The following is a 27,762-nucleotide window of genomic DNA, read 5'->3' on the forward strand; positions in this document are numbered from 1 at the left end:
TCCCAAACTCCGTGGTAGACTTTGGATCTGACAGGCTAATCAATACATTGCAACACTATTGCAGTCATTCACATAGTACGACTTCTTTAGGGCTCCATTTACTATAGTTCTAGTCTTCATTAGCAAGATTATGAAGACAAACAGGACTATGACTGGGTGAATCTCGAAAGGTCATGTTATAAATCAGGGTAAACAAGATTATATAACAATGTGCAAACAAACATTTAAGACATAATATTATGTATCCAGGGCATGTTCAATATCTGTTGTTTATTTCAATTACAATTGATCTTTTACAAAATATCTGATGCAGAAACATCAACGAAAAAAAGTAGAAACAAGACAGAACACCATATACATTATTCCATAAATACATATTTACATACATTATAGTAGTAGTAGTATATAGAATCCAACATAAATTTGGTCTGGAATCCCAGGTGGAATCTGTCAGCAGCAGAAAATATTTCTATGTGCACCTTTGAAGCCCTATATCATTGGTTACTTTCAAAATGGTACCCTATTCCCATGATAGTGCACAATTTACGTTGTATACTATGTAGGGAATAGGGTGCCATTTGGGATGTACACATTTTTCTCCCAGTACCCAATACAGTGCACAATGCAGTTTCCACAGCACATTATGAAACCATGTTTTGCATTGGTTAAGGATGTTACTTACAGTCGTTATGTTACTTATGTTACTTACAGTCATTCTTTTCATAAACAACACACCATTTTGCATAATATAATGGAAGGCAAAACAAATACCACCAAATACCAGGCACTGTAGGATGGAGGCACTTGTGCACCTACTGTAACAAGACTGGTTTGGCATCGTGACGTTTGGCACATGAGGGTGGTAGACAGTGGTCCTGTACTGTATGTGTGTGTGAGATAGTGGGAATCAGGGTACTAGTCAGTTTTCAATTCTGTCAATTCAATACATTATTTAAAATGTAATGAGTTGAAAATTACCCCATTCTTTTCAATGAAGATGTTTCCATTCATGAATTAAAATCAGTGCTTGAACTGACTGAATGGATCCATTCCCAGACCGTGTTGAGAAGAAGGAGCAGTCTCTTTATGACTTGGTGGGACTGAGTTCTGGCTGTATGTCTGTCTGTGTGAGCTCTTTCTTCTTCCTCCTCTTCTTTTTGCCTCGGCAGGGCTTGCACAGGCAGCACAGGACGCAGGGTGAAGCCAGCAGGAGGAGAGGAGAGGCCAACAGCACGATGACACTGACGCCAACCAGGATGCCCACCACCTGCCAAGAGGACAAGGTTTACACACACACACAAACGCACACACAGGGTGTTTAGCAGGAGGCCAATAAATGTGAACGTCACATACAAAATGGCAGGCCAATGACTGTTGATTCAGGCATACAAGAAAACTTGATATAGCAAAACACAGATTTCCTGGTTTACTGGAGTGTAAAATGAGAAGAGTCACCTCACCTGTGTTCTGTTCCACATGACGGAGGCTCGGGAGTGGCCCAGCTTGTTCCTGCATGGCCCCTTATCATAGTGCCTCAGAAATATATCACCCTAAACATATAACAACAGTTATCATAGTGCCTCAGAAATATATCACCTTAACATATAACAACAGTTATTATAGTGCCTCAGAAATATATCACCGTAACATATAACAACAGTTATCATAGTACCTCAGAAATATTTCATCTTAACATAGAGGAATACAGTATCACCATTAACATACAACATGTAGGTTCAGCATTTATAACTGTATGTGGACTTACATCCAGGTTCTGCAGACAGTACCAACAGAAGGTGTGTTTGCAGCTCTTACACAGCATCTGGGCACAGCCTTGGTTCCTCTCGATGTACACACCACACATGGGGCACTGCTTGATGGGCAGATCAGAGTCACTGCATGACCGGCCCCATGGGACAGGTGGATGAGGGGTGGAGAGGTGGGGGAAATGGGGGGAGAGGTAGGGGGAGAGGTGAGGGAGAGTGGGTTTAGACAGAATTAGAATAAGAATGTTAATAATATCTATACATTATAGTGTAAATATAATTATATGGTGGGTTAAATCATGGGAGCTGAGGCACAGACTGGCATCTTTATTTAGCACTAATGTTAATTGGCGGCTTAACTTAATTTATTTGGGGAGAAGAAACTACGATGGAACCAATTGACTGAATACCATGGTACGAAGGGATTGAATTAACTGCATTGTATTACTAAATGGACAAATAGTGTTAATCCCCCACAACAACATCAAACTGGCATTCTGTCTCTCAGACTTTGGAGATTTTAGAACACTTTCTGGTCTTGTCTGATGCTGTTATACTTTAGTACATTAAATCCATCGATTCAAGGACATTTCCTCCAGTACATGAGGCACTTCGCGTTACCAAAGAAACAGAAATGGATTCACTGACTGACTCCCCTCTATGGCAGGGATACAATGGCATTCCATTAAGCTTTCCTCCACACCTTCCAATACCACACACACACACACACACACACACACACACACACACACACACACACACACACACACACACACACACACACACACACACACACACACACACACACACACACACACACACACACACACACACACACACACATTGAAGGGTGGAAGGGGTGGAATACTGTATAGAGAGAGGGACACTGGCAGAATATCTGAGGATCACACTGAGCACACTGTCTGTGGCACACTAGAAATGGCACTGGGTGTAGCTAGCTTGTCCAAAAGGCCAAGACACTCTTACCAAATTGTTCATTTGACTTATTTCCAAAATGACTAGCAACAGTACTGCCAACTACTACTTCAATCAGCAATATTTTTACCACCAAGGTGCCCTGACTGTGACTGACTGACCTGCTCTCTGAGGCAGGCGATGATGATGTCATAGGCTGGTGATCGGGGCAGGCGTGCCCGTCCTGCCAGGGCCCTCTACAGCCAGAGCAGAAGACGGTGTGGCAGGCTGGACAGGGCACGGATGTAGGCTGGCCCTCTGAGCTGGGCCCAACGCTGCAGACAGCCTGGCACTCCAGCACCGGGCACCATGCTCTACTAGGGTCCAGCTGCACCCCTGAAACATAACAAACCAATAATGTACATAAACACATGTATGTCCATGTATGTACAGTGGGGCAAAAAAGTATTTAGTCAGCCACCAATTGTGCAAGTTCTCCCACTTAAAAAGATGAGAGAGGCCTGTAATTTTTGTCATAGGTACATTTCAACTATGACAGACAAAATGAGAAAACAAAATCCAGAAAATCGCATTGTAGGATTTTTAATGAATTTATTTGCAAATTATGGTGGAAAATAAGTATTTGGTCATTAACAAAACTCAATACTTTGTTATATACCCTTTGTTGGCAATGACAGAGGTCAAACGTTTTCTGTAAGTCTTCACAAGGTTTTCACACACCGTTGCTGGTATTTTGGCCCATTCCTCCATGCAGATCTCCTCTAGAGCAGTGATGTTTTGGGGCTGTTGCTGGGCAACACAGACTTTCAACTCCCTCCAATGATTTTCTATGGGGTTGAGATCTGGTGACTGGCTAGGCCACTCTAGGACCTTGAAATGCTTCTTACGAAGCCACTCCTTCGTTGCCCGGGCAGTGTGTTCGGGATCATTGTCATGCTGAAAGACCCAGCCATGTTTCATCTTCAATGCCCTTGCTGATGGAAGAAGGTTTTCACTCAAAATCTCACGATACATGGCCCCATTCATTCTTTCCTTTACACGGATCAGTCGTCCTGGTCCCTTTGCAGAAAAACAGCCCCAAAGCATGATGTTTCCACCCCCATGCTTCACAGTAGGTATGGTGTTCTTTGGATGCAACTCAGCATTCTTTGTCCTCCAAACATGACGAGTTGAGTTTTTACCAAAAAGTTATATTTTGGTTTCATCTGACCATATGACATTCTCCCAATCTTCTTCTGGATCAAATACCAAAAATACCAAATACTTTTTTGCCCCACTGTACATACACAGGTAACTGCCAAAATAAAGGAAACACTAGTAAATGAGGGATATAAAGTATATTGAAAGCAGGTTTTTCCACACAAGTGTGGTTCCTGAATTAATTAAGCAGTTAACATTCCATCATGCCCAGTTCACCATTATTTTATCTACCATGGCTCAAAGAGATCTCAGTGACTTTGAAAGAGGGGTCTCAAATGAGCATTGGGGGTTTGTGTGTATGTGTCTGTGTGTTGTGTGTGTGTGTGTCTCAGTTACCAGATCTCAACCCAATTGAACACTTATGAGAGATTTTGGATAGGCGCCTGAGACAGCGTTTTCCTCTACCATCAACAAAACACAAAATGATGGAATTTCTCGTGGAAGAATGGTGTCGCATCCCTCCAATAGTTAAAGACACTTGTAGAATCTATGCCATGTTCTGGCAGCTCGTGGTGGCCCAAAGTCCTATTTAGATGCTTTATTTGATTTTGAACGTTACCAGTATGTATGTCTATAGAATGATACCCAAAGAAAGGTATTAGATATAGAGGATCCTAGATACGGGTGCCTTCAGAAAGTATTCACACCTCTTGACTTTTTCTACATTTTGTTGTGTTACTGCCTGCATTTTAAATTGGTTAAATTGAGATTTTGTGTCACTGGCCTCCATACCCCAAAGTATAATTATATTTTTTGGAAGTTTGTACAAATTTAAATTTAAAATTAAAAGCTGAAATGTCTTGCGTCAATAAGTATTCAACCCATTTGTTATGACAAGCCTAAATGAGTTCAGGAGTAAACATTTGATTTAGAAGTCATATAATAAGTTGCATGGACTCACTCTGTGTGCAATAATAGTGTTTAACATGATTTTTGAATGACTACCTTATTGCTGTACCCCACACATACAATTATCTGTAAGATCCCTCAGTCGAGCAGTGATTGGGTAAAAAAAATACAAATACAAAAAAAAATCTGACATTGAATATTACACTTGGTGTATCAATACACCCAGATCTACAAAGATACAGGCACCTTCATAACTCAGTTGCTGGAGAGGAAGGAAACCGCTCAGGTATTTCACCATGAGGACTATGGTGACTTTAAAACAGTTACAGTTTAATGGCTGTGATAGGAGAAAACTGAAGATGGATCAACAACATTGTAGCCTGTACAGAATACAAATATCCCAATACATGCATCCTGTTCCCAATTAGGCACTAAATGTGGCAAAGAAATTAACTTTATGTTAAATACAAAGCATTATGTTAAGGGAAAATCCAACACAAGACATCACTGTCACGCCTTGGTCTTAGTATTTTGTGTTTTATTTAATTATTTGTTCAGGCCAGGGTGTGACATGGGGTTATTGTATTGTCTTATTGGGTTTTTTGTAGGCATTGGGATTGTGGTTGATTAGGGGTGTGTCTAGTATAGGCTTGGCTGCCTGAGGCGGTTCTCAATCTGGAGTCAGGTGATTCTCGTTGTCTCGGATTGGGAACCGTATTTAGGTAGCCTGAGTTTCACTTTGTATTTCGTGGGTGATTGTTCCTGTCTCTGTGTAGTTTCACCAGATAGGCTGTAATTAGGTTTCACGTTCCGTTTGTTGTTTTTTTGTATTTAATAGTTATTTCATGTATCGTCATTATTTTCATTAAAAATCATGATTAACCACCACGCTGCATTTCGGTCCGACTCTCCTTCAACAAACGAAGAACGTCGTTACAATCACTGAATACCACTCTTCATATTTTCAAGCATGGTGGTGGCTGCATCATGTTATGGGTATGCTTGTCATCGGCAAGGACTAGGGAGTTCTTTAGGATAAAATTAAACAGAATAGAGCTAAGCACATTAACATTTTAGAGGAAAACCTGGTTCAGACACTGGAAGACAAATTAATCTTTCAGCAAGACAATAACCAAAAACAGGCCAAATATACAAATATACACAACATTGGATGTTCCTCAATGGCCTATTTACAGTTTTGACTTAAATCGGCATGACAATCTATGGCACGACTTGGAAATGTCTGTCTAGCAATGATCAACAACCAACTTGACAGAGCTTGAATAATTATTAAAAGAATAATGGGCAAATATTGTACAATCCAGGTGTGCAAAGCTCTTAGAGACTTACCCAGAAAGTCTCACAGCTGTAATTGCTGCCAAAGGTTACTCTAACATGTATTGACTCAGGGGGTTAAATACTTATGTAATCAGGATATATTAGTCTCTTTTATTACATGTTTTTTTTTTTTTACAAATGTTACAATACTTCCACTTTGACATTACAGAGTATTTTGTGTAGATCGTTGAAAAAAAAAAGACAATTAAATGCATTTGAATCCCACCTTGTAAAAAGTCAAGGGGTGTGAATACTTTCTGAAGGCACTGTAGGCCTGCTTATCCTAGATGTGCCAGGGCAGGGATTTCAGTGGGGTTTATAACTGCTTTCGTAACAAAGGCACATGTTGTCCTTATCAGGGGAGCACCATAACAACATATTTTGTGCACTTTGTTAGACTTTTCCTAGATCCAATTTTTTAAGGTTTTTGATTTATGACTCAACGGTGACTAATATTGGTTTCTGTGTGTTGTTGTTTCAAGGCAAACCAACCAAATGTCAAACCAGCTGGGACTTTTTCTACACTGTTTTCTTCTCTTCACGCTCTCAGAAATGACTTTTGTCTCTAAACTAAAGCCAACAACAACCAACCATATTTCTTAACCAACAAAAACAGCAGACAGACAGAACAACAACAACTTCATAATATATAGTAATTATTCAACTGCTATTTATAAATCGCCTTATGCTAATCTGGTATCTTGACGAACCGTCTAGTAGCTACTAAAGTTACAAGAACCTTTCAGCTGGACTGGGACGGGGTGGGAGGGAGTCAAGATAAGGACTAGAGGGAGTCTCTCTCGGTACTATAACCCCACAATATGCCAGGCATGTCGATAATAGAGGCAGGCTCAGATCAGCTCAGCTCACTGCCACCAGATGGCCCAGACCTGAAATAGCCTGGTTGCCGTGACAGCCGTCACCTCACCAGCATGCTAAAGCTAATGAACGGTACCGTACCTCGTTCAAACTCCAGCCGCTGGTACAGCTCAACCTGATCCGCAGGGGCAAAACAGGCTATCTGCAAAACAACACAAAAAAATAACAGAATGGATCACGTCTGTGATTATGTCATAAAATCCACCTTATGTATATACTGTATACTGTACTCGATACCATCTCATCCATCTTGCCTATGCCGTTCTGTACCATCACTCATTCATATATCTTTATGTACATATTCTTCATCCCTTTACACTTGTGTGTATAAGGTAGTAGTTGTGGAATTGTTAGGTTAGATTACTCGTTGGTTATTACTGCATTGTCAGAACTAGAAGCACAAGCATTTCGCTACACTTGCATTAACATCTGCTAACCATGTGTATTTCACAAATCAAATTTGATTTGATTTGAAATCAAAGGAGGACCAGCCTGGTCCCAGATCAGTTTATACTGTATTGCCAACTTCTATGGTCATTGTCACAAACAGATCTGAGAACAGGCTTTAATGTAATGCATTCCACATAAATGAAATGTATTGCATTCTATAGAAATGCAGAATTTAACCAGGGATAATAATTTCAAGAGAAGAGCGGTTGATTACCAAACTCTCTGACCTGATCGCAACACTATATTGGCTTGTGCTGTAGAGTATTTACCATTTACACCTGACAATGACAATTGCAAGTTCAAGGTGTGGTGGCATGATGTAAGATGTAGAAAGGTTTGGCAGTGTAGCAGTGTAATAGTCAAATGGTCTAAACATTGATGTGTACCAGTGGTTCTTTGAATGTGTCCAAAATGGCACCCTATTCCCTATATAATTCCCTATGTGCCCTGGTCAAAAGTAGTGCACTATAAAGGGAATAGGGTGTCATTTGAGTCACAGACACAGTAGAACAGCACAGTAGAACATCCAGTATAAGCCTAGTACCTCTGAGTGGAGTAGGACTCCTGTCCTCTGACAAGCCATGTCTGGACATGTGACTGGGCTGCCCCCACCCTCCCGGATGGCCAGCTGAACATACTGCTGCAGACACTGAGGGGACAGACAACCAATGACGTAAACACAGATGTGAATAATATGTATGTCTATGGACAGAACCAGAGAGCAGGGCCATATTCAGCAACGCACAATGTTGTGAAATGTTCAGAAACATGCCTCTCTGTAGCCATGTAGAGTAAGGAACCACGTCAGCTCTCCACAACGTTCACCAACTAAAAGTGGCCCTGGATTGATGTTGACAGTATCGGAGATATACAGTAACTAGCACTTGAACTAGACTCTTCTCTAACAAACGATTTGATGCTAAAGACAAGGCAGCCAAAAAATGCAGTCCTGCGAGTCTGTTCATGCAAAAACCTGCCGTTTTGTTTGTCAGAAGAGTCACACCAAGCCTCACCCAGCTACTGTAGCAACAGCAGAATGCAGAAGGCATGGGGTTTATTGTCAATCAGTGCATAGTACTGGTAAGTGGTAACCAGTGTTGTGTTGACAGTATCTCTCTATGGCTGTGTTCCAAATGGCACCGTATTCCCTATATAGTGCACTACTTTCCAGGCCCATAGGGATGCACCCTATGTTTGACCTTGGCCTAGCAACTCAGACTGCTGCTACGAGCGACGCCAGCAGCCAGGCAGAGATTAGCACCTGCCAACCAACCCCACGCCAGGATATCTCACTCTCCGTGTCAAGGCACATCACCTCCACCTCAGTGCGGATGGATACAGGCTGACTGAACACCAATCAATAGAAAGTCAGCTACAGTACTGCCTGCCAGAGATAAAAGTGAAAGAGAAACTAAATGCTTTCAGGAAAGTGGTGATTAAATATATAATTTTTATTCGGCAGATAGATATGTCCTGTTGTTTGAAAGCTGAGTCTTGTTGAATGAAAATAGAGGGAGAATAGAAAATACAGGCATTTTCCTGCCCAGTATCAGATATGAGAAGAGAAGTTATGGCAGGTTTGTGTTGTCTACCTACCGGGGTGCAGAAGACACAGTCACAGGTGTGCAGCATGCTGGTTGCTGCTGAGGGGTGCTCACTAAGGCACAGCTTGCAGTAGACCATCACATCAGGCTGGGTGGAGGAGGCCACTACAGCCCCGGCCTGGCCCAGAGGCTGGGCTGAACTTCTGTTGGATATGGGGCCCTGACCCTGGCTCTGGTCTGGACTGCTGTTGGCTATGGGGCCCTGACCCTGCCTCTGGTCTGGACTGCTGTTGTTGGCCATGGGGGAGCAGGACGGTCAGTCAGCACTGCCTGGAAGCTTCTTTTAGCCCTTCTGCTGGAGGAAGTGTGGAGGGCTGTGCTCCATGATCTGGAGGATGGTGGAGAACAGAAGACAAGCAGTCAGCCGATAACCTCGCCAGTCCCCACATCATCTAGTTGTGTTTAAAACAGCTGATAGCCTCGCCAGTCCCCACATCATCTAGTTGTGTTTAAAACAGCTGATAGCCTCGCCAGTCCCCACATCATCTAGTTGTGTTTAAAACAGCTGATAGCCTCGCCAGTCCCCACATCATATAATGGTGTTTAAAACAGCTGATAGCCTCGCCAGTCCCCACATCATCTAGTTGTGTTTAAAACAGCTGATAGCCTCGCCAGTCCCCACATCATCTAGTTGTGTTTAAAACAGCTGATAGCCTCGCCAGTCCCCACATCATCTAGTTGTGTTTAAAACAGCTGATAGCCTCGCCAGTTCCCACATCATCTAGTTGTGTTTAAAACAGCTGATAGCCTCGCCAGTCCCCACATCATATAATGGTGTTTAAAACAGCTGATAGCCTCGCCAGTCCCCACATCATCTAGTTGTGTTTAAAACAGCTGATAGCCTCGCCAGTCCCCACATCATCTAGTTGTGTTTAAAACAGCTGATAGCCTCGCCAGTCCCCACATCATCTAGTTGTGTTTAAAACAGCCGATAGCCTCGCCAGTCCCCACATCATCTAGTTGTGTTTAAAACAGCTGATAGCCTCGCCAGTCCCCACATCATCTAGTTGTGTTTAAAACAGCTGATAGCCTCGCCAGTTCCCACATCATCTAGTTGTGTTTAAAACAGCTGATAGCCTCGCCAGTCCCCACATCATATAATGGTGTTTAAAACAGCTGATAGCCTCGCCAGTCCCCACATCATCTAGTTGTGTTTAAAACAGCTGATAGCCTCGCCAGTCCCCACATCATCTAGTTGTGTTTAAAACAGCTGAGAGGATTATAGACTAGTTCCAGGTTGCTTCCCAAATAGTGCACTACTTATAACCAGAGACCTATTTTGGCTGTGGCCCCAGAAATATAATTATCACTTCCTGTTAATGAACAGAGGAGCCATTACTCACCCCTCCTTCCAGCAGTATTAGTGTGTGTAGCCGTTGGTAACATGGCTGTTTTATATTGGTATCTACGGTGCAACACTTCTACAGCGCAACACAAAATCATGGGTAATATCTTTGCGTCTTTGCAATAGACGAACAAGAGAAGAGGTGTTATCCCTTTTACCAATAAAATGTATCTTTCAAGTTTCGCCAGAAGGAAAATATTAATTTCAGAATTCTTTGAAGAGCAGGAAACTCGTGGTGCTGTTGCCATTTGACCCATTTCACATGTTCTGGACTAATCCAAGCTAGAGAAGAGGACAAAGTCTACCTAAGAGGTCTAACTGTAGCTCAGGTCATCTGGTGTTGGGCCCTGTGAAAGAGTACAAACCCAGAGCCAATTTCTCTGCCCTCAAATCCAATGAGTAAAAATAAAGAATTAAGTATTAAAATAGATTTAGCATGACAGAATGAGTGGCTAAAAAGCTGTTGATTATGCATGTGTCTATCTACAGTTTCTCATTCTCCACACAAAATGCAGTTGCTGTTTAAATTGGCAGGCAAATTTATACCAGCCAAATCAATAGAGCCAACATCACTGTCCTAAATTTACTGTGCTCCTCTATCTAACATTGATTTATGGCACATGTGCAAAACACTGATACTTGCACTTGAATGTGCACATTTTATTTCTGCACAGTCATTCTTTCTCTCTGTCCCATAGGAGTGAAGCCCTTCTGCATTGTGGTGGAGAATGGAGAGCAGGGTGAAGACATCCGACAATGCTACTTACTTCTGTCTGACTGTCTGTCTGTTCGTCAGAGTCAGTCTGTCAGCCTATCAGTTTGTAAGACTGCCCGCCTGTCTGTCTGTCAGTCTGTTAGTCTGTCGGTCCTGCACAACCATAACAGGAAGGTAGCAGTAACAAACAGACCTGTTATTACCGGTAATAAAAACTCTTGTTATTTTGCATTACGACACAATGGTGCTTTATCAGTTTCCTCTATCTCTCCGCCTGGAAAGTTCCTCACCCTTTTGTTATCTTGATGAAATATTGCAACCTGCAAAATGACACAAATGGAGGAAAGGATTGCCAATGTCACTGGAGTGTTTGGATCCAGCCATTGACACAGCAATCAGGAGTATGGGGGTCAGCTGGAGTGAACCGCTAGCTTGTAGCATACAACAACAACAAACATGTTTATACCGTCATCATGATGTAGACAAGCTTTTATTAACTAACCATAAGGCCTTTGCTTTGACTAATTACAGTGAGTTCTGTTTCTGTTTGAGTTCTGTTTCTAACCATACTGTAGGCATTCTCCATGGATCAAAGTCTAGGTTGAATGCCTGCCAGGGATCAAAGCCTCATTGTCCAGCACACAAGCAGAAACGGAAAACCAGCTCAGCTCGGTGAATAGTTGCCATACATACAGAGTGACTGGCTGTGTTCTGTTGGAAGGAGGCAGCTGGGCCTGGGTCTATGCTACCGGACTTACAATCCTGTGTGTGTGTGTGTGTGTGTGTGTGTGTGTGTGTGTGTGTGTGTGTGTGTGTGTGTGTGTGTGTGTGTGTGTGTGTGTGTGTGTGTGTGTGTGTGTGTGTGTGTGTGTGTGTGTGTGCGTGCGTGCGTGCGTGCGTGCGTGCGTGCGTGCGTGTGTGTGTGCGAGAACAAACGAGAGAGAGTGAGAGAAAGAAAGACATTCATCTTGCTGCAGTTAATGCGGGTCTAAATGTCAAATTGTTTCTACTCCAATTTCTATGAAAATGATTTTATTTTATTTTTATGAATCAATGAATCAAATAAACCAACCATAATTTGTTTATTACTGTGTTATTACCAAATACTGTATTTATGTTGTAGTACATGTTAAACTACAGTAGATGGGAGTGACGACCTCTTTATATGAGGGTATCCCACTAATAAAGTATATTCTTCATCCAGAATTCATAGAGGAATAATCTGAAATATACTCATGGTTCGCATGTAGCAGACAACAGAAGAATACACGATGAGCTTGACTGGCACAATTTCACCTTCCAAGGTTGTAGCTATACTGACATAGGTCCACGTTGAAATTCTGCAACATACGCACATTAAACCATTCCTTACACAGAAAATTACATTTAAATGCCACACAATAAATAAATGTCACAATAACTAAGGAAACACTAGGGGGAAAAGAACGAGAGGGGGGAAGAGAGAGAGACCTACCTCCTCGGTCAGGTCGCCTACTTCGTGTAGCCTACGAGCTGCTTCTGTCCAGATTAAAAACCGCAGTGCTTTTACTAGGACACATGCACATCTGTTGATACACAGTCACCTACAAAACACCTCCTCTCGGTCGCCACGATATTCACACAAGCACCACCCATTTACCTCTTTCTTTTAACTGCACTAGACACACCTCCCTGCCTGGCCTACAGTCACCAACGCAATCAGTGTTGGTATGCACAGTCCGTCCCGTGTTTCCAGATGGACGGGGGTGTGTGTATAGTATTGTTCCGCCAACGATGTTCTTGCTGCCCTGCCTGCTGCTTACTTGACTAGGAAGCGGTAGGCTATTGGTGGAATGTCCTCTAGCCTGCCCCTGGCGGCTTGCATAGAAAAAAAGCTAAGGCAAAAACCTAAAAGCATCATCTCTCACCTCAGGAGTTCGTCCTTTTTGACTACATAATGAATCGTATTGTTACAAATCCACAGAAGCTTCTCTTGTGATATATCCTGGTTGGGTAGAATATCGCAGTAAATTTGTTTTTACTTTCGATATTCGGAAGGTGCTAGGATGATGAGAGTGATATATATATATTGAATTGGATGACCGTAGAGAGCAAGTTACACACTATGTTTTACCGATAGTCAAACTCTTCCCTTCAGAGAGCCGAGAATAATGCAATATACTATTTCCTGGCGCTCTGATGGTTTAGGGACCATCGTAAAAGTGCAATACCGGTGATAAAAAAATATATGTTTTTGCATTCCAATTTAGGAGGGTTAGCCCTATATGACGATTACACACACTGCATAGGGCCTCCAGTCACTAAAGGGCCAAGCATTTTTATTAGTTACCTCTAATTACTAAGGGTACTATATTTGACCCATTTACAAGGATACTTTTTAAAAGCCTCCTTTCTATGTGAAATGGAAATGTAAAACCAGATAATGTGAAGTAACTGACCCCACTCATCCATGCTACATTCATTAGAATTCCAGTTCAGTACTTCCCTGATTTTATAGGCATATTTCTTGTGATAGGTCTAACTTTCAATACCTTCCTATCCATATGAGCTACAGATCTACAGACAATGGTAGTGGGTTCCTTCACCTCTCTTATACATTTTTAATTCCTACCCTTCGATTCTCTAGAAATATTTTTCTTATTACAGCGTTAATTTAATAGCTTCCTATCTACATTATAAGGGCACAAGGCGAGACCCAAATGCAGACACAGGAGGGAGATGGTTGAGCTCTGAGATTTTTTATAACATAAGGAGTAGGCAAAGGCAGGTCGGGGGACAGGCAAGAGTTCATAAACCAGGTCAGATTCCAAACAGTACCAGGCAGGGGTCAGAAACCAGATCCGAGACCAAAACAGTTCAAGGGGATAGGCAGGCTTGTATTCAGAACAGGCAGAATGGTCAGGCAGGCGGGTTCGGAGTCAGGAAAGGCAAGGGTTGAAACCAGGAGGACTAGAAATAAATGGAGACTGGGAAAATAGGAGCAAGAAAAACCGCTGGTTGACTTGGCAAACAAGATGAACTGGCACAGAGAGACAGGAAACACAGGGATAATTACACCGGGGATAATAAGCGAAACCTGGAGTGGCTGGAGACAATCACAAGGACAGGTGAACCAGATCAGGGTGTGACAGACATGACATATATATCTAAAACCACTTGAGGTTACGTCTCTGACCGCGCTCGTCCATAGTAGTCTACATACATTAGAATTGCAATTTTTATTTATTGATATTACATAAATATCTCCTGTGATAGGTCTAATTTTCAATAGCTCACTGTCCATATGAGTTACAGATCAACAGACAAGTGTGTTGGTTTCATTGACCTCTCTTATCAAAGATCATATTTTTTCCAAAATGGCTCACCTTTGATTTTCTAAAAATAAATCACCAAGTACAGCTGTGGTTATTAATTCATGTACAGATCTAATTTGTGGCAAATCCAACATATCACTGAGTATGTTACGTTGGATTTGCCTCAAACACAACGTTTTGTATTCAGGACATGAAATTAATTTCTTTGCCACTTTTTGCAGTTTACTTTAGTGCCTTATTGCAAACATGATGCATGTTTTGGAATAATTTTTATTCTGCACAGGCTTCCTTCTTTTCACTCTTTAATTTAGGTTAGTATTGGGGAGTAACTAAAATATTGTTTATCCATCCTCAGTTTTCTCCTATCACAGCCATTAAACTCTGGCAACTGAGTTAGGAAGGGTGCCTGTTTCTTTGTAGTGAATGGGTGTATTGATACACCATAGAAAGTGTAATTAATAACTTCACCTGCTCAAAGGGATATTCAATGTCTGCTTTTTTTACCCATCTTCCAGTAGATGCGCATCTTTGCGATGTTAGCTCACTGTAGTTTGGGGAGAGGAATGAAGTGGGCTCCCCCCAGGGTTTGGCTGGGACCACTGCACCTCCCAGACCTGTTTTCCTATACCCCAGCTGAGTGCCATCACTAGGCGGGAAGGGTGGTCTCGGGCTCCGGGGTGGTAACCGTGGGGTTATAGCGGTGAGACAGGGCATTTGGCTTGATGTTCTTGGACCCTGGCTGGTAGGAGAGGGATAAATTGAACCGGGTAAACAGCAGGGCCCATCTTGTTTGCCTGAAGTTGAGGCGCTTGGCAGTGTGGAGATACTCCAGGTTTTTGTGGTCTGTCCACACAATGAATGGATGTTCCACCCCTTCTAGCCAGTGCCTCCATTCCTCCAATGCCATCTTCACCGCAAGAAGCCCCCGATTCCCCACATCGTAGTTCCTCTCAGTGGCGCTGAGGCGGTGGGAGAAGAAGGTGCAGGGATGCAGCTTAAGGTCCATGGCAGAATGTTGGGACAGAACAGCCCCCACTCTGACTTCCGAAGCATCGGCCTCCACCATGAACTGACTGGAAGGGTCAGGATGAACCAGCCATTAAAGCGTTCCCGGGGGAGGTAAACGGGGCTCCGGGGAAGGTGGAGTGGCTGGTGGGGCGGCGCTGCTAACCGACCGAGTTACTGAGGGGTGGTGGGGTTACCACCGTGGCAGGCTGCCCCCCAGACAACCCGCGGAATAGATCCAGCAGCATGTCCAACGCCCGGTCATGGCGCTCGGCCAACATTTGGACCCCCTCCACATGAACACAAAGCAATCCCTTGGAGGCTCCTTGGGAGGAGACAGCGTTGCGCAGCTGGCCCGGGTCTGCTGGGTCAGTCATGGCCAGTTTGTACTATCAGGTATGAAGGTAAGACCCAGATGCATACCACGTCGAAATAACAATAGTTTAATAATCCAACAGGGGCAGGCAATAGACAGGTCAAGGTAGGCAGGAGTCAGTAAACCAGATGTGGGGCAATGGTACCGGATGGCAGGCAGGCTCAGGGTCAGGGTAAGCAGAGGTCAATAGTCCAGAGGTGGCGAAAAGGTACAGGTCGGCAGGCAGGGTCAGGGGCAGACTGAGTGGTCAGGCAGGTGGGCTCAGAGTCAGGACAGGCAATGGTCAAAAGCAGGAGGGCGAGAAAAAGAGAGTCTGGGAAAAGCAAGAGCTGAGACACAAAAATGCTGGATGACTTGACAATCAAGACGAACTGGCAACAGACCAACAGAGAACACAGGTATAAATACACAGGGGGTAATGGGGAAGATGGGTGACAACTGGAGGGGGTTGGAGACAATCACAAAGACAGGTGAAACAGATCAGGGTGTGACAGCTATCTTCTGTATACCACCCCTACCTTGTCACAACACAAGTGATTGGCTCAAACGCATTAAGAAGGAAAGAAATTCCACAAATTAACTTTTAACAAGGCACACCTGTTAATTGAAAGGCATTCCAGGTGAATACCTCATGAAGCTGGTTGAGAGAATGCCAAGTGTGTGCAAAGCTGTCATCAAGACAAAGAGTGGCTACTTTGAAGAATCTCAAATATAAAATATATTTTGATTTGTGTAACACCTTTTTGGTTATTACATGATTCCATGTGTGTTATTTTATATTTTTGATGTCCACTATTATTCTACGATGTCAAAATAAAGAATAACACTGTAATGAGTAGGTGTGTCCAAAATGTTGACTGGTACTATACATCTAAAACCCTCCTCCCTATTACACCAATTAGGTTTATTTAAACTTTTTTTTGAACTTTTTTTTAATACAAATGTTAGAATTTTTCTTCCACTTTGACATTACATAGTATTTTGTGTATATCGTTGACAAAAAAACACAATTAAATCAATTTTAATCCCACTTTGTAACACAACTAAATGTGGTAAAAGTCAAGGGGTGTGAATATGCACTGTGTATGTAATTTGGACTTGAAGCAATTGAAAATTAGATCTGTAAAAATAAGATAAATATTTGTAGAAAATCAAAGGGGAGAATAAAAGGTGTACCTTTGATAAGAGTGGACCAGGAACCCATCACACTTGCCTGTATATCTATAGCTCATTTCGACAGTGAGCTATTGAAAATTAGACTATTCATATGAATATCAATGCAATACAAAATTGCAATTATAATGGGTGTACTATGGACAAGGGAGGTCAACGATATAAACTGATGTATATGTCATTTGGACTGGAAGCTATTGAATTAATAACCACAGCTGTAAAAAGTCATTCACTTTGATGATAGAGGTCAGGGAACACACCGCACTTGTCTGTACATGTAGAGCGGAAGCCATTAAAAAGGATAATTATGAAATATTAATTTATAAATCAGGGATCTTTAAAATGGGAATTCTAATGGGTGCATCATGGGTTAGAGGCAATAGTGACTTTGCCACAAGTGATTTTAGCTCTCTAGGTCATACAAGCAGGCTACAGTAGGTTGCATACGAGTGAGAAAGATCATAGGCCTATTTATGTTTTTTGAGCTCATATTTCTACATAAAATCCATTAAAAATGAACAAGATACAATTTTAAAATGTAATTATTGAGGGATAAACAGTTGGTTTAAGATCTATAGATTATTTCATTTAAAAAAAACGTTTCTGTAAACACTAGCTACAGCTGATTGCACTTTTAAGACGGTCCCTCGGCAGCGATTGCATAATATTCCCCTACTGAAATCAACATAGAGTAACTTTTTTTCCAAAGGAAATTAATGGGGGGGACCTGTACATTGGTCCTTACCCTCATCTGATAGATACATCACCGAATCATCCTAGGACCTTCTGTCTAAGAGGTATTGACGAGAAAACGGAATGTCAAATCAATATACAACTGAAACCAAATGTACTGTGGTGATAAACCTGCAGTGTTCCACAAATGGCTATTGCAAGTATTGGTTTAAGCATAGGCTACTCTAGCTATCCTATAAGATTAGAATAATTAAAATGCATTTATAACGTCAACAAAACTTTATATCATGGCCAATTTTCTGCAATTCTTGCCATTTTTTTCTGTTCTTCTTGACAACACAAGCGCGGTTGGGGAATTTATTATGAGGGGGGAAGCAAGTGGAAACTCCCAAAACAGTCTGAGCATACCCGCCAGCATTAGGGACTTTTATTTCAGAAATTTTGCTACCGCAGCCTATAAAAATTACCGACAACCGATTGCACAGCCCATTTCCCAGTCGAAAAGATACACACAGAGTGGTACAATGTTGTAATGTAGCCTATATCGTTCTGTCAAATTAACAATTATGTTACAATGTAACGAAAAATGCGAGATTTTACCTGGTAAGAAATCACTTTCCTCTAATCTTTCGTGGATTGACAGTTTACAATTTTAGCTATGTGTGAACCGAGATTACAATGGTTCAATCTAAACAAAAAGGGATAGGCCTATGATATGTATGGAAGCAATTGATAAAATACAAGAAAACTCTGTATTTAGGCCTACACTATAAACTATACAGTTAGGTGTTAATGTTAAGATCTAAAATGTTATGGAAATGCGTTTGTTAGAAATGTAGGGCAGGCAGGCAGGCACGAGATGATGTTATGTTTACAGTCAGTCAGAAAGTGGTTTAGATGGGGAATAACCCGTGAGAATAACAGGGTCGATGTGAATGTGATATTTTTTTGCATTAGCCTACACTACACTTCTTTCATCTTTCCATCACATTTTCTTTTTAATTAATTAAGCGAATGCATATTATTATCATGTTTTAACAACACTGAAATATTTGTTTCTGTTATTTTTGCATGCTCTCTCATCCAAGAAAGGAGCTTACAACTTCAGTTACATGCTCTTAGCAAATCTATGTCATGCTGTGCAGTGGAAAGGCTGTGCGTGTACTTGTTGAGCTCCAGGACCATCACAGAGTATGAGAGCCAGGTGATCTGGTCCCAGAGAACAGACATGGAGAAGGCTGCCAAACTGCTCCAGGTGGTGCTGAAGAAGGGTCGCAACGCCTGTCTTCTCTTTTTCGACTCACTAGAAAAGTGTTGCCAGTGCCCACCACAGTTCGAAAGAGTTACCGGTCTCCCAGGTAAGTCTCTTCAAAAGTGTACATTTTTTCATTTGATTAATTGCAAATAAATGACTTTGGCCTACATGTCTATAGTTTTCATGTAGTTTTCATCAACATTTAAATATGGTTATGAATAGTCTAGGCTTACGGTGATTTTGTGATTCTAATTCAAATAAAGGTTATACAAAATAAAATAAAAATAGTCATGTTATGTGGTATATAGAGAGGTAGGCTAACTTGGCCTAGATTGCAGCACGTTTTCTCTGTAGTATATGGTATATGTTATGTATATGGTAAGCCGAATTCTACCTCACTTTACCTTTTGGAAGCACTGGAAACCCAGCACCATTTGGTGTCCGATGCAGGTGAGGCCCAAGAATGTTCCAGAACCTCAAGAATGTTCCATTCCTCATATAAAATCCTTTTTTTTATAGGTAAAGTGTAGGCTTACATATAAATGGTTTCTCCACGTGTCCAAAACTAAAGCTCATGGAAGGTTTTTACAGTATGTCATCATCATGACGCAACGGGAATCGCCGGGATACTATTGTCAACAACAGACTATTTCCCATTTTCAACCTCTTCCCTTTTTTCTCACATCCCAAACAACAGAGAGGAGGAGGACCAACACTGCCCCAACTTACGTCATCAACATCAGCCATTCCAATTTGAGTAACTGCATCATTGGAGATGGCAACTTTCAAGGAGTGACAACGTGTATACAACAACCTCAGAGCATGGGTTCAGAGGATGCTAGGCATGGTAAGTTACAGTCAAATTCTCATCAATTCATATAATTAAAATGATGTGTTACAAGATTCAAGCACATTCACAGATACAAGCACATATAGTTGAATTCGGAAGTTTACATAGTTAGGTTGGAGTCATTAAAACCCAAACAACAGAGAGGAGGAGGACCAACACTGCCCCAACTTACGTTTTTCAACCACTCCACAAAGTTTTGGCAAGTCGGTTAGGACATCTACTTTGTGCATGACACAAGTCATTTTTCCAACAATTGTTTACAGACAGAGTAATTCACTTATAATTCACTGTATCACAATTCCAGTGGGTCAGAAGTTTACTAAGTTGACTGTGCCTTTAAAGAGCTCAACATTTTTCCGAAAATGATGTCATGGCTTTAGAAGCTTCTGATAGGCAAAATGACATCATTTGAGTCAATTGGAGGTGTACCTGTGGATGTATTTCAAAGCCTACCTTCAAACTCAGTGCCTCTTTACTTGACATCATGGGAAAGTCAAAAGAAATCAGCCAAGACCTCCAGAAGTCTGGCTCATCCTTGGGAGCAATAATAGCCCCCTTGGGAGCAAACGCCTGAAGGTACCATGTTCATCTGTACAAACAATAGTACGCAAGTACAGTGCCTTGCGAAAGTATTCGGCCCCCTTGAACTTTGCGACCTTTTGCCACATTTCAGGCTTCAAACATAAAGATATAAAACTGTATTTTTTTGTGAAGAATCAACAACAAGTGGGACACAATCATGAAGTGGAACGACATTTATTGGATATTTAAAACTTTTTTAACAAATCAAAAACTGAAAAATTGGGCGTGCAAAATTATTCATCCCCCTTAAGTTAATACTTTGTAGCGCCACCTTTTGCTGCGATTACAGCTGTAAGTCGCTTGGGGTATGTCTCTATCAGTTTTGCACATCGAGAGACTGACATTTTTTCCCATTCCTCCTTGCAAAACAGCTCGAGTTCTTTCCACAGATTCTCGATTGGATTCAGGTCTGGACTTTGACTTGGCCATTCTAACACCTGGATATGTTTATTTTTGAACCATTCCATTGTAGATTTTGCTTTATGTTTTGGATCATTGTCTTGTTGGAAGACAAATCTCCGTCCCAGTCTCAGGTCTTTTGCAGACTCCATCAGGTTTTCTTCCAGAATGGTCCTGTATTTGGCTCCATCCATCTTCCCATCAATTTTAACCATCTTCCCTGTCCCTGCTGAAGAAAAGCAGGCCCAAACCATGATGCTGCCACCACCATGTTTGACAGTGGGGATGGTGTGGTCAGGGTGATGAGCTGTGTTGATTTTACGCCAAACATAACGTTTTGCATTGTTGCCAAAATGTTCAATTTTGGTTTCATCTGACCAGAGCACCTTCTTCCACATGTTTGGTGTGTCTCCCAGGTGGCTTGTGGCAAACTTTAAACAACACTTTTTATGGATATCTTTAAGAAATGGCTTTGTTCTTGCCACTCTTCCATAAAGGCCAGATTTGTGCAATATACGACTGATTGTTGTCCTATGGACAGAGTCTCCCACCTCAGCTGTAGATCTCTGCAGTTCATCCAGAGTGATCATGGGCCTCTTGGCTGCATCTCTGATCAGTCTTCTCCTTGTATGAGCTGAAAGTTTAGAGGGACGGCCAGGTCTTGGTAGATTTGCAGTGGTCTGATACTCCTTCCATTTCAATATTATCGCTTGCACAGTGCTCCTTGGGATGTTTAAAGCTTGGGAAATCTTTTTGTATCCAAATCCGGCTTTAAACTTCTTCACAACAGTATCTCGGACCTGCCTGGTGTGTTCCTTGTTCTTCATGATGCTCTCTGCGCTTTTAACGGACCTCTGAGACTATCACAGTGCAGGTGCATTTATACAGAGACTTGATTACACACAGGTGGATTGTATTTATCATCATTAGTCATTTAGGTCAACATTGGATCATTCAGAGATCCTCACTGAACTTCTGGAGAGAGTTTGCTGCACTGAAAGTAAAGGGGCTGAATAATTTTGCACGCCCAATATTTCAGTTTTTGATTTGTTAAAAAAGTTTGAAATATCCAATAAATGTCGTTCCACTTCATGATTGTGTCCCACTTGTTGTTGATTCTTCAAAAAAAAATACAGTTTTATATCTTTATGTTTGAAGCCTGAAATGTGGCAAAAGGTCGCAAAGTTCAAGGGGGCCGAATACTTTCGCAAGGCACTGTATAAACACCATGGGACCACGCAGCCGTCATACCGCTCAGGAAGGAGACTCGTTCTGTCTCCTAGAGATGAACATACTTTGGTGAAAAAGTGCAAATCAACCCCAGAACAACAGCAAAGGACCTTGTGAAGATGCTGGAGGAAACGGGTACAAAAGTATCTATATCCACAGTCCTATATCGACATAACCTGAAGGACTGCTCAGCAAGGAAGAAGCCACTGCTCCAAAACCGCCCCAAAAAAGCCAGACTACAGTTTGCAACTGCACATGGGGACAAAGATCGTACTTTTTGGAAAAATGTACTCTGGTCTGAAACAAAAATACTCTGGTCTGAAACAAAAATAGAACTGTTTGGCCATAATGACCATTGTTATGTTTGGCGGAAAAGGGGGAGGCTTGCAAGCCGAAGAACCCCATCCCAACCGTGAAGCACGGAGGTGGCAGCATCATGTTGTGGGTGTGCTTTGCTGCAGGAGGGACTGGTGCACTTCACAAAATAGATGGCATCACGAGGAGGTAAAATTGTGTGGATATATTGAAGCAACATCTCAAGACATCAGTCAGGAAGTTAAACTTTGGTCGCAAATGGGTCTTCCAAATGGACAATGACCCCAAGCATACTTCCAAAGTTGTGGCAAAATGGCTTAAGGACAACAAGGTCAAGGTATTGGAGTGGCCATCACAAAGCCCTGACCTCAATCCTATAGAAAATGTGTGGGCAGAACTGAAAAAGCGTGTGCGAGCAAGGAGGCCTACATACCTGACTCAGTTACATCAGCTCAGTCAGGAGGAATGGGCCAAAATTTATTGTGGGAAGCTTGTGGAAGGCTACCCAAAATGTTTGACCCAAGTTAAACAACTTAAAGGCAATGCTACCAAATACTAATTTTGTGTATCTAAAATTCTGACCCACTGGGAATGTGATGAAAGAAATAAAAGCTGAAATACATCATTCTCTCAACTTATTCTGACATTTCACATTCTTGAAATAAGGTGGTGATCCTAACTGACATTAGACAGGGAACTTTTACTAGGATTAAATGTAAGGAATTGTGAACAATTGTGTTTAAATGCATTTGGCTAAGGTGCATGTAAACTTCTGACTTCAACTGTATGTACTATTATAATTATTCACTTCTCTTTTTGACCTGCACAGTTGGAGCTCGGAGCTTAAGAATTTCATTTTACCCTTCTTTACCTTTCGTTAATGAGTTCAAAGAAGCCATTAGATTCATAACTTTCATATACTGTACTGCATTCCATTGATGACTCTATTACAGAGACAATGGGAGGCAACATCACCAGTGATCACCAGAGAGCAGTACAGGCCTGTCTAGATCCAGAGCTCCAGAGGAGTGTCCAGGTCTATGGGTCCCAACTGCAGTATGTCATCATCGGGGACAACAACAACCTGCAAGCTGAAGACACACCGGAAGAGGAAGAAGGGGAAGAAGAAAAACTCATTAATGAAAGTAACTGATTAGATTTTTGTAGTGCTTTTCCAGATGCTCAAAGTGGTTTACATTGTATTGGGGAAACTCCCCTCATACACCACCAACTAGTTTCCATTTAAGTCATTTAGCAGACTCTTTTATCCAGAGTGACTTACAGGAGCAATTAGGGCACATCGACAGATTTTTCACCTAGTCGCGTCAGCAATTCAATCCAGTGACCTTTCAGTTACTGGCCCATCGCTCTTAACCGCTAGGTTACCTGCCTCTGGTGCCAAAGGTTTCATGTTTGAATCCAGCGATAGAAAGTTGTACTTGAGATTTTAGTTTTAAGCCTATCCCAAACCTTAACCCTTACCTTAACCATTCAGAGTTCATGTCTAACCTTAACCCTTACCTTAACCATTCAGAGTTCATGTCTAACCTTAACCCTTACCTTAACCATTCAGAGTTAATGTCTAACCTTAACCCTTACCTTAACCATTCAGAGTTAATGTCTAACCTTAACCCTTACCTTAACCATTCAGAGTTAATGCCTAAACTTTAATGTCTAAACTCTTATATCCTAGATGCCATCTCCTGCTGTTGTGCGCTTGAGCAAGTTACTGCACCACAGGCGACCGTGGCTCTCAATCTCCATGAGTGATATGGGGACAAAATGTATGGCCATTGGCTACATTGTAATGTTCCTTGCTGTGTCGATGAACTTGATTTCTGGGGAATGTATATGTATTGTAAATTGTAGTGTATTGTTTGGATAGTATAACTTAACCCTACATAATCAAAGAATGAACCATATTTTTGGTCCGTAGACTTATGGAATAAGTATTGAATCATACAGTACCTAGATTATGTTCTGTGAACCCAATTTATAATGACCGCACTGACCACTGACCACTGACCACTGCTGCTGATAAAGTGCATTTCATTTATTTGAAGTATTTACTTGCTGCAAAAAAAGAAGAAGAAAAGGTGCTGTTTTACTTTGAATGTATTCTTAATGTATTCATTTGAATAAATGTTAGGACATACTGATTTATCTTTACTGAAAATTATACTGTACATATTCACTGTTCTACTAAGTTATCAACATTTGTTGAAATAGGTTATTTCTATAGAAAGAAAAAGTTTATTATAAAAGGTACATCAATTATTATTGTTTTATACGTCAATAAAAACAAACATCTCAATCTATTGCTTTCTCTATATATTTTTTTTATTGAAAAGCCGGCATGTCATTTAATGAAATATCCATACAACATTGTAAAGGTATTGCATTACATTTTTATTATTCTTTGTCATAATTTCTTGAACTCTCTGGGAGGGAGTTACATCTGGAAGGTTTGAACAGTTTAAAGATACAAGCTACACAGTAGTACATGCATGTTGCTGTCACATATGGGCCTTTCTTTTATGTAGCACACAGTAGATCAACTCTACTTACTGTATTCTGTCCTGCAATGACTTGTTTTGTGAGATACAATCTCTAAACTAGTTAATAGTAGCCTGGATCCTACCTGAATAGTTCTATTTCACTTTACCAAACAGAGCAATTTAGTTTGGATCTAGGCTAAATTAATAGCCCCAAGTCTAAATGATTTTAGTTGTGATGTAAAGTGTCAAGGAAACACAGACCTGCTCTATGGACGGACATTACTATAAATCATATTTACATACAGTATGCTGACTCGCTGTGGATTCAATCTGTCACAACAATAATATGTTAATGATGAGAGAAGAAGGCAGTGTATTTAAGGCAGAAATATAAGGAACAAGACTGGATTTGTAATAGTCACTTTAATATACATACATCCTGATTCCTGGCTCCCGAAATATGCTTCTGCTTCTGGTTTAGAGACAAACTGTATGGTTAAGACACACCACAGTCCCACACAACTAATATACAAATTCATGAAGGCATCATTTTGAGGCTTTGAGTTGAACAGTAGAGTAGCGTGTAATACCATTCTTTGCTGCCTATACAATAAAACAGAGGGTGGTTTTAAGCATGTTAAATCATACCATAACTATTGTAAAAAAAAGAAAGACCATTTGAGATCATTTCATATATGTATATATTTCTGGGGGCGCATGCTTGTTACTGGGACAGACTAGATGATTTTTGGGGGCACAGGCTATACAAAATATTGACAAAAAGTGATTTCTACTGTTTTGTCTGCTTTTGTCATGATTATCTAGCATAATTACTGTACCTGCTCAATGATATCGCGCGTGTTCAACTACCAGTGACAAAAACTGTGTCAATACTGTTCCTTCATCATGTCATAGCATTAGTATCATAGAAATAGAATGAATAGAACAGGCTTGAAAGCACTAACTCTGGACATTTGACTGGTAAACTCGTCTGTACACTCACAATGGCTCCATGGTATAATTTCCATGGTTATTCCATGGTTATAATTTCCATGGAATGTTCTATCAACTGATGCTGGATTGCCATGGTAATGAAGACTGTTCATTCAAATGATGCTAACTGATGTGACTCAAGCAATGGAATACATTTTTTGTAATGTCAGTTGAGTTGACTCAACAAAACAGCACAGCACAGTATGAAGGGTACACATCCTGATTTTACTTCCTGGTATGGGTCTAGGTTGAAGATGACAAAGGTTAAGACAACGGGATTCTAATATCCCATAATAATATACAACAACGGGAGTTGGCAACAGCGCTGGCAGTTAGCAACGGCACTGTTCCCAGATTTATGACGACGTTGTCTTAACCTATATATTTGTGACCTAGGCATGGGTACACTCAAAATGGCTGCCAGTCCACCCATTATGCCATCATTGACTTGAATGGGGACGCCCGTTCTATTCATTCTATTTCTATAGTCAGTATATTCAGCAGTCTGACGTCTTTTGGAGAAGCATGCTCTAATCGGGGGCTGCGATGGCTATCTATAGCAAGGTCAATGAGTATTTACACCAAATACTTATGTGGGTTTTATATTATGATTTAGACAGAAGGGAATCTTTTGGCACTAAAGCTGACACCTGACATTCCTGTAGACCCTAACGCCATCGTAGAGACAGGTGAGCGGTTTGGGCTACCTTCATGGGTATGATCCAACTTTGAGCAAAGTGACACACTGTTTGGTTACCTGTTATTCTTTATGGTAAAATGATGCTTCATCAAGACCGCTCAGAACCCAGAGAACATCAATGAGCATAATTCATTATGGTACTGTCAGCTAAAAATAACCTGAACATGTCAAGAAGAGTAAAAAGGGGGAGCCAACTTTTCACCACAAACCACCTGACTCTAAGCCGAACCATATGTACACATGTATACCATACCATAGAAAATGATAATCTGTCAAAAAAAACATCCACAGTTTCATATCCTTTCAAGCCATCATCCAATCATTTGTTGCTTTTAACTCATATTGTCTCCACTTTAAGGTGTTCACAGTTCACAACTTGTGTTGTTAGCATCATACCTACTCTCTTACAATAGAATACCACAGCCTGAGGAATTCAAATATGGAGCGTTATTTTGCCTTGTGCTCATTGATTTTTCTGTGGGCGAGTAGCTCCTACCATATTCCACCAATTGTGCCAGTATAGGGGGTGACTGAGGCCATACCGCTTTGAATCTTTACACTACCTCATACTTTACATTTGATCATTCAGTGTCCTTAACCACCTCTCTATGGCAAAACATTATGGGAGAAATGACATTACCGAGCAAAATATTGTATAAAAATGGACTAGTATCCTTTTGTCTGAAAGTACTCGTACTGTATGTGACGATCAGAGGACATGGCAACAAGCACTGACTACACAGTCCACACATCTCCAAGGAAAAGTAAAGGTCCACAGCCCGCTCTGACAGCATCGACAGACAGACTAAACTAGACACGTCTACTGGTACAGGCCGGATCGCAGCACGGTCATCCAGCTCAAAACCCAGTCAGTCAGAGTTCTCTATTGTGCCATAAGTTCTGGGAGCAGCTAGAAGACCGTGGAGAAGGTCAAGGACGAGGGGAGAGTCTAGACCTCATTGATTGTTCTTTCTGAGGGTCGGTAATCAGCTCCTTTGGGGGACGACATGTAGAAGGACTGGGTCTTGCGTTTTAAGCGCGCCCGCTTGGTGGCCAGGGAGAGGCTGTGCTTGCTGGAGGAGATGATGTCGTGGATGAACTTCTTGCAGTCTACACACACTTCCATGGTGCTCCAGTCCTCCGTCAGCTCCGCTGGGAGCTCCACCTCGTCACGGGACTGGGACTTCTCCAGACTACCGTGCTTAGACAACCTGAGAGAGGGAGGAGAGGAGAGGTTAACACTAAGTTGTGTAACAGAGTAGGTTCTGTCCCTGTCCCTCACTGGGCTCAGTCGGCT

The 27,762-nt window shown here is 41.5% G+C and overlaps 3 protein-coding genes across 6 annotated transcripts in view; 1 reads left to right on the forward strand and 2 right to left on the reverse strand.

The window, feature by feature from the left end:
- Positions 1–244: 244 nt before the first annotated feature.
- LOC109901878 (E3 ubiquitin-protein ligase RNF144B-like) lies at positions 245–12,874 on the reverse strand. Its single transcript, XM_031786969.1, has 8 exons — positions 12,557–12,874; positions 9,015–9,350; positions 7,963–8,067; positions 7,050–7,110; positions 2,864–3,077; positions 1,766–1,895; positions 1,461–1,550; positions 245–1,267 (listed from the first exon to the last, which is right to left on the reverse strand). The coding sequence occupies exons 2-8, from the start codon at positions 9,261–9,263 to the stop codon at positions 1,085–1,087; spliced, it is 1,032 nt and encodes a 343-aa protein (XP_031642829.1). The 5' UTR covers positions 9,264–9,350; positions 12,557–12,874; the 3' UTR covers positions 245–1,084.
- Positions 12,875–18,092: 5,218 nt separating this feature from the next.
- Positions 18,093–24,592, forward strand: LOC109901445 (uncharacterized). Its single transcript, XM_020497440.2, has 5 exons — positions 18,093–18,246; positions 18,732–19,001; positions 19,596–19,745; positions 23,228–23,419; positions 23,968–24,592. Exons 1-5 carry the CDS (start codon positions 18,210–18,212, stop codon positions 24,042–24,044), a joined length of 726 nt encoding a protein of 241 aa, XP_020353029.1. The 5' UTR covers positions 18,093–18,209; the 3' UTR covers positions 24,045–24,592.
- Positions 24,593–27,762, reverse strand: part of LOC109901686 (protein spire homolog 1-like) — a 45,526-nt gene continuing 42,356 nt past the window's right edge. For all 4 annotated transcript variants that reach the window (XM_031786970.1, XM_031786972.1, XM_031786971.1 and 1 more), the window contains one exon: positions 24,593–27,676. In XM_031786970.1, coding sequence (XP_031642830.1) covers positions 27,415–27,676 — 262 coding nt within the window. In that variant the 3' untranslated portion in view covers positions 24,593–27,414. The remainder of the gene's footprint in view (positions 27,677–27,762) is intronic.

This window comes from Oncorhynchus kisutch, linkage group LG13 (assembly GCF_002021735.2).
Source record: "Oncorhynchus kisutch isolate 150728-3 linkage group LG13, Okis_V2, whole genome shotgun sequence".
Lineage (NCBI taxonomy): Eukaryota > Metazoa > Chordata > Actinopteri > Salmoniformes > Salmonidae > Oncorhynchus > Oncorhynchus kisutch.

Excerpts from the sequence above, each read along its gene's own strand:
- LOC109901878 (XM_031786969.1), bottom strand. The coding sequence starts at position 9,263 with ATGGCCAACAACAGCAGTCCAGACCAGAGGCAGGGTCAGGGCCCCATA. Across the intron at positions 3,078-7,049 it reads GCGGCTGGAGTTTGAACGAG|GGGTGCAGCTGGACCCTAGT; the intron begins GTACGGTACCGT and ends GTTATGTTTCAG. Across the intron at positions 1,551-1,765 it reads ACTGTCTGCAGAACCTGGAT|GGTGATATATTTCTGAGGCA; the intron begins GTAAGTCCACAT and ends TTATATGTTTAG.
- LOC109901445 (XM_020497440.2), top strand. The coding sequence starts at position 18,210 with ATGTTACAATGTAACGAAAAATGCGAGATTTTACCTG. Across the intron at positions 19,746-23,227 it reads TTCAGAGGATGCTAGGCATG|AGACAATGGGAGGCAACATC; the intron begins GTAAGTTACAGT and ends ACTCTATTACAG. Across the intron at positions 23,420-23,967 it reads AGAAAAACTCATTAATGAAA|ATGCCATCTCCTGCTGTTGT; the intron begins GTAACTGATTAG and ends CTTATATCCTAG.